The sequence below is a fragment of the Corylus avellana genome, chromosome 9, assembly GCF_965113065.1.
Source record: "Corylus avellana chromosome 9, dhCorAvel1.hap1.2, whole genome shotgun sequence".
Classification (NCBI taxonomy): Eukaryota; Viridiplantae; Streptophyta; class Magnoliopsida; order Fagales; family Betulaceae; genus Corylus; species Corylus avellana.
In genome coordinates, this window is record NC_142498.1 from 2,625,855 (window position 1) to 2,633,072 (window position 7,218).

Sequence of the window (7,218 nt, forward strand, 5' to 3'; positions counted from 1 at the left end):
CCAACTCATTAGGATTGGAGTTTTTAAATTAGTATTAGTTTATTGAAATTAAGATTAGGATTAGGATTAACTAATAATTATGAGTTCTTATTGATTTAGGTGTCATTGTAATTCTATTTAAAAACCTATTTGGTTGTTAATGAGATACTATTGAGAAATGATATAGATGTATGTTTCTGTAGTTTGTCTCCGGCACTAATTGGAGTTCACTATCAATACAATTTCCATTTTATTTCTATTTATCCATCTATTTCCATTTTATCAGTTGAATGAATCCATCAAACAAAACACAATTTTCTAATGTTTTATTCCATGGCGAGAGGGTTATAACAATGCTTGATTATTAAACAATACAAATTAAACTCGCATAAAGCTCAAGCTCAAAGTGGGTACAATTTCAAGGCAGCTTCATCTGATTATTACAACGTGACTTTATGCATGCCCTTTTTACAACTCTTAAAATTACAGTAGTCAGTGAAATATATATATATATGCTTGAATCTAAAATATCAAAATTTGTCACTATATATAATAAGATTAAAATTCAGGTTAAATTACACTGCAAAGGCAGAATTATAAGACTAGAGCCTAGAGTCAGGGCTATTTACATGTCGGTCACCACAGCAATAAGATGTCGCGGCCCCGATCGAGTCAATGGGACAGGCAAATCACAAGTCGCAGATAATATTCAACTGGCTTAACTGTGAAGCTGTTTTGTCCAATCAAAAGGTTCCCAGTCTTTGACAAAGCTTTTAACTGCTTCCCTTCGAAGCTCACCGGAATCATACCTTTGGCTACGGTGCATTTCTTCCTCCGGCAATTTAAGCAGGCCTCTTATCACATTAAGGCCGAAGCTGCTTTTGAACTGTGTTTCATCATCAATAACATGCAGAAATCCCTTGGAAATACCAAACTCAACGTGAAAATAAGGAAAGTTTTTGGGGATTGCACCACGCAACCCCCCCTTTTCACTTGTATCAATAAGCTTCTTTGCATTATGTTGGCTCCACCAACTTGTAGCTTCATCAATTTCCTGAAACAAACTTACTTTTAGAAATTTATAAAACAATTCAAAATCAGACTCATGGGCAAAGAGATACTACATACGTCACACATACAAGCTGCGTGCATTCAAACATACACATTTCATCAATACTTGGTCTAGAATTATGTTTCTCTTTTCTTTTCTCAAGCCACTTGGATTGACAAAAACAGGTATTAATATACTTAACCAAAATGTTAAAATATCAATGGGACAAATAATGAAGATTAGAAAAGAAAACAAGTGTCAAGGAGTTACATACAACACTAAATAACAAAACTTTCCAAAAAGATGAGTACCCACATAATTCTTCTTATTACATTGAACATGTTGAAGTTACTGATTCAAATTTCTCCCTCCCTTCGGACAAAATTCACTCATCAAGAGTAAAACAACAAGCTGAGTTCCTCAGGTTCTTTATGTTTTATGTAAACTCTAGTTTCAGTATGAATTCTCAAAAAGCTAATTAATAATTAGACAAATATACAAAATTCAACCAAGTTACTCCAAAGAATTTTCTGAAGTAATAGCATTGTTAAGCAATACACTTGCTCCACCTTTACTGCCCTGCTAAAAGGTAGCCGATATTTTTCCTAAGCTATTTTTAAATATCTCCTCGGCTTTCAAAGCATAAAAATTTGCACATCTTTGGGGGTGGAGAGAGAGAGAAAGTGAGAACAGCACATCCCTTGAATTCATGCAAACAACTCGAAAGGCACTGGCTCAAGAAATGACAAGCAAGCAAATTTTCAATGCTGCATTCATAAGAAAATTAAAATAAAGACGATACCTGTTTAAAGTATAAAGGAGCCTCTTCGGCGATTTCTCGGGGCAAAGGAATACACTCAATCAAACAATGGCAGCGTTGTTGTGCCAACCCCATCACTGTCTCAAGAAACACTACATCCTTCTCTTGCTTATCAAACATCAAAATAAGGCATTTCTTGAAATTGCGAATTTCTTCCCACACGTTGTCGTCAACAGTTCTCGTGGCCGATTCATGCTGCAGGCAAATAGACATGCTTTAGGGGGAAAAATATTTAAATAGAGGAAATAGATTAAATTAACAAGCAAAGAAGAGGTTTATCCATGTCCCCAAGAAACTAAGTCATTCTATCATGTTTCATATTTCATGAAACTTCAACAGAGATTCACCTCACTTTCAAGCGGCTTGAACAACAGTATCACATCTCATGATAGAAGCATCCCTAGGTTCTCAAATTACAAAAACTGACATCACTAACATTATTCACTATTTCTTTCGTAAAAGACCTCAATATCGTTGTCAACTATAAATACAATCCAATTCAGAAGTTGAGAGTGAACCTAGTTTAGTTAACTTTATAACTTCATTACTCATAACTAAGAAGATATGTAACATCTAGGACAAGGAACCAAATTAAGCTCACCTGCAGCGGTACAATGCAGCAATGACCAGGCACCACAGGCTGCCTATGTGGCAACGTCAAGTATGTGAAATTTGCTATCGACACAATAAGATGTTTTGGCCCCTTGGGATTCTCAAAGCAAAAAACACAGCGCTCTTGTTGAGTTAAGAGATGGGACATTTTCTTCTTAACCTTCTGCTCATTACCTCCGGCCTTCTGCTGAGCTTTCCTTGTAGGACCATCTTCAAAATCATACTCATGATCATCTGCTTGACCATACGGGGTAAATTGTTTGTTCTGCACTATCTTTCGAGCTAGATGCATATCACCATCATCCACATCCTTCTTTTGTCGAACAGATCTGTCCTTCATAATATATCTGGGGTAAAAAAGGAATGGTATATCAATAGAACATTAACATCACCAAACGTGCTACAGGAATAAGAAAGATATTAAAATGGCAAGCTACAAGAGATAAACAACACAATAATAAATAAATAATAATTTTTTTTTTTTAAAAAAAAAAAACCATTTCAAAGACTCCAATAGAAAAGGAAAAGAATCCATCCACCCACCAGTTCCATACATAAAATACTTGTTTTCTTATAGTTAATGAACTTTGAGGACTAAAAAAAACAAAGACCCCCCAAAAAATATTTTTAAAAAATCACAAGATGCATAATTACCTGCTTGAGCTTCCCTTTTTCTGTTGTCTACCAGCACCCTGCTTTACCCTAATCTTCTCTGCTTCTTGCTAATAAACAATAAGAAAAACAAGATAACTGCAATTAATCACAGAAGTAAAAACTCATGCTCTTAATAAATGGTTTTTGTTGGAGATTGTAGTAAAAAATTAGTAGATAAAATACAAAAAGTCGTATTTTGAGCAGCTAAAATGACTATCATTGTTGGAGATGCTCAAACTTTCGTATAATTACTTAGAAAACTCAGTTTTATTTAATAAGTAACGTGAAACTTGACACTTATATAAGTAACTATTCACTCTATAAAGTATAATGACTCTAATTAAGATGTGAATTCTTTTTCACGCATACCCTACAGGAGCCCTTTTTACTTTGGTCAGTAAATCTCTTAACAGATGAAGGTCACATTCATTTTCTAGGTATAACACAGAATTAATGGGAAAAAAAAATATATCCATTCATGACTTTGAATATTAACAGATTCAGTTCAATTTAGGTTAGGAGAGGAAGATAAGTATTGAACTTGTGAGATGACCAACATTCCAACACCTCTGTCTACTTCCTAAATAGATGTACACTACCTAGGAAAGGGATCGGAAATTCCTTTCTAGCTTGCAATTAAACTCAATGGCTAAGAGCGTCCTCAATGAGCTCTCTAAAATCTACTTTTGTTTAGCACCTAGTTAAACTAAAATGAGTTTTTTAGCCAAATTTTAGCTAAAGAATAGAGAGTTCATTGAGAATGCTCTAATGCCCTTGGGTGTTAATACAGCTTTTCCCTCCAAATTAACATTCTTGTCAATGACAATTTCTTAAATTTAATGCTTGCATTTAGTTTCTCTCACAAATCTGTGTATGTCACTATACATATGTTCTCCACAAAATCATTGGTGAGAGAGAGACTTGATTTCTTCATATGTAATCTTGAGAAAAAGAGTAGAAAAGCTGTATAATGAGGAATGCTATCTTACTTGAAGTTTATTGGCTTCTTCATGCTTTCCTTTCACACGAAGCTGAAGAGCTTTAGCTGCCAACTGGTTTGCACTAGATAGGCTCGGTGAAACAGATTCACCAGGATCATTGTTCTGCCGCTGAAAAACTTCCCGCATAAAGCTTCCATCGTTGTAAAACTTATTTAAACTAGATACTGCAGCCGAGATAAGGCCAGCATCCTTAGACCGTTTTCCCCACGATAAAGATACATCATGATACTGAAAAGATACATCCTTCAAGTAGTGCGCATCATTCTTCTGAGAAACACAAATATGTAACATGTAAGCAAATGGAAGTGACAAGCATCAAAAACAAAAATCAGTAATGCACAAGAGAATGGCAAGGTACCTTTTTTACATCCATCTGACTTTCTTTTCCTGAACCTGTTGACCGTTCCTCAGTTAGCCCTCTCTTTCTATCTTTTATTGCATGTAGATGAGCATGAGAAGGAGCAGCTCTACGAGATGCTAGAGACACAGTCAGTTGACCAAGAGAACCCCACCGTTCTTCAACAACCTGCCCAATTTCACTATTTACAAAACAACAGCCAAAAGAAAAGAGAGAGAGAGAGAGAGAGATTGCACAGAAACTTGCTAATATTTTAAAGTTAATGCAGCATACCTCGTCAAGCTTTCCCCCTTCTCGATCTGCTTGTTCTCGTGCACGCTTCAACGCTTTGAGTCTCCAGCTGGCACCTCCATCTCCGACAACTGAAGAAGACAAAAGTCGGTCCCTGGTGGCTGTGCTCCCATCAGTCTCTTCTAGATAACCACTGCCGTCATCCTTCAAATATGGATTCAATTCCCTGGGATTTGCTTTCTTCATCTGGTTAATAAAATAAAATAAAAAACCAATAATGTAGCCATATCAAACAAGGTAGACAATCAGCAAAGGAGGCACATGTTTCAGGCAAACAGAATGCGCATGTACACGCCAACATTTGGAACAGAAGCACCAGAACTGTGACATATTGTACCCCTATATGACTAAATTCCATACACGAATTCATTGAAAAAAAAAAAAAAATACACAAGTAAAGCTATTAAGAATGCCAAAAGAACTTATACACAAAATGGTCAGGGCATCGCAACCAAAATATAAGAACTAACAGTATGTTTGGGAGTTTAAAGGAAGAGGAGAGGAAAGGATAAGACTTAAGAGAGTCTTAACATATTGTTAGTTCTTAAATTAAAATAAGACATGCATATATATATATAAAGAGAAAACCTAATCAAAACTAATTAAGAAAACCTAAATCAAAGTTCTTTACCTGAGGTCGATGGCTAAGACAGAGAGAGAGAGGTTGATTCGGTTGGAAGCCGGAATTCGGAATTGAACTGAAATAATTGAAATAAACTTGTTAGAAACAAAGACTAAGACGCAGAGAGCGACAGAGAGAGCGAGAGCGAGAAAGAGAGACAGAGCGAGAAAGAGAGAGAGAGAGAGAGCGAAAGAGAGAGAATGAAAGATATAAACCTGGTGATCGGAGCTCCGGTGGACGCTAAGCACGGCTGAGTGGGAGCGGGTGCGGCGGGAGGTACCGTACCGGCGCAGGAAAAGTGAAGAAGCGGCTAGGTTTTTGGACTTTGGCGGAAGTTTGGAGGCTGCGTGCGATGAGAGTGAGTTGTGACTTCTGAGGGAGGCGTGAGATGAGAGAGTACTGAGGATCCGAGAGGAAGGAGTTGGCGGCTCGTTTATTTATAAGGTTTAGAGTCGGCGCGCGCGTGCCTTTAAAACCCACTTCTTGGGTTTAAATCCAAAGGTTATCCATCCTTTTAAGCTTTTAAACTTGTATTGCTGTGGTAATTTACTTACAAATTGAAATTTCTTGTAGATAATATTAAATCACAAGAATTTTGTTGCTGATGCATGTTAGCACAAGAATTTCCTTCTAAACCCTATTATTTTTATTTTATTTTTTAAGTCTTTAAGCACAATTCGATTTATTTATTTAATTTTATTGAGGGTAAGTATAAATAAATAAAGAAATAAAAATTAAGTTATTCACAATTTTTAATTAGGTCCTTTTGTAATATTTTTGCTATATCAAATTTGTTGGGAATAAATTCACATTATAAGCCCACCAAAATTTGGGTCCAATGACCAAGAATAAGCCCATAATAATATTAATTAAATAAGCAGTGACTATTTAATTAATTAATAGATAATATATTCCGATTGGGACTATATTAGAATAAATGAGCAGGAGAATAAGAGCCCAATTCCAACTCAAGCTCCTGAAATCCCAATCTAAGTCTATCTCAACTTTTCAAGAAATATATCTCAACAGAATAGTTATTCAAACTTCTCTCTACATAATAGCTATTCATTTTGGGATTAACATTTTATTTGAATTTTCATTCAGCAACTTTTAACTTATTACATTTATTGATAAAATCCGCCAGAGATTTCATGTCTTGGGGATGGTGAACTGATTTCATTTTTCCATTCTCTGGTTTTGTTCCTCATGTGATATCTGAAATTGCAGCCGTTTATTGTATGTTCTAGCCTCGATGTAAGTTAAGTTATGGGGACTAACCAAAGTTTGACTAAGAGACGATTATGGATGAGAAATAGAGTTTTTAAGTCAAAATGTGTTTTTTTTGGCAAAATTCTTTTAATTTTTTAAAGCTTTTAGTAAAGAGGAATGTTAGGCTTACAAACAAATTTTACAGAAAAACTTTTACAATCTAATATGGCACAACATGATTAGACTTTTCAAAATTTGAACTTATCTTATATCCAATCATGTTGTGCCACACCAGTTTGTAAATGTTTTTCTGTAAAATTTGTTTGTAAGCCTATCATTCTTACGTTTTGGCATTTTTGAGCTTCACTACAAAAAAATAGATGTTTTTTGACGTGGCAAACAATAACTTATGTTTGCCGCGTCAAAAACTTTTGACGTGTCTAAGCAGACACGTCAAAAAAAATATTGTTGACGTGTTTTATTTTAACACGTCAAAAAGTTTTGACGTGTTAAACTAACACGTCAAAAGTTTTTGACGTGTCAATTCCACACGTCAAAAACTTTTTTTAATAAAAAAAAAATGTAACATTAATTTTGATATAAACAAATATGCATTAAAAA

General features: G+C 35.1%; 1 protein-coding gene across 1 annotated transcript; it reads right to left on the bottom strand.

Moving 5' to 3' along the window:
* Nucleotides 1–470: 470 nt before the first annotated feature.
* LOC132190161 (pre-mRNA-splicing factor cwf19) lies at nucleotides 471–5,779 on the bottom strand. Its single transcript, XM_059605063.2, has 9 exons — nucleotides 5,604–5,779; nucleotides 5,398–5,464; nucleotides 4,749–4,952; nucleotides 4,476–4,643; nucleotides 4,106–4,384; nucleotides 3,117–3,184; nucleotides 2,452–2,809; nucleotides 1,833–2,045; nucleotides 471–1,033 (listed from the first exon to the last, which is right to left on the bottom strand). Exons 3-9 carry the CDS (start codon nucleotides 4,950–4,952, stop codon nucleotides 698–700), a joined length of 1,626 nt encoding a protein of 541 aa, XP_059461046.2. The 5' UTR covers nucleotides 5,398–5,464; nucleotides 5,604–5,779; the 3' UTR covers nucleotides 471–697.
* Nucleotides 5,780–7,218: the final 1,439 nt, after the last annotated feature.

Bases quoted from the DNA above. Each gene is read 5' to 3' on its own strand.
- LOC132190161 (XM_059605063.2), bottom strand. From the start codon at position 4,952: ATGAAGAAAGCAAATCCCAGGGAATTGAATCCATATTTGAAGGATGAC. The intron at 4,385-4,475 runs GTACCTTGCCAT...TGTGTTTCTCAG, and splicing joins GTCAGATGGATGTAAAAAAG to AAGAATGATGCGCACTACTT. The intron at 2,046-2,451 runs GTGAGCTTAATT...ATTTGCCTGCAG, and splicing joins GCTGCATTGTACCGCTGCAG to CATGAATCGGCCACGAGAAC.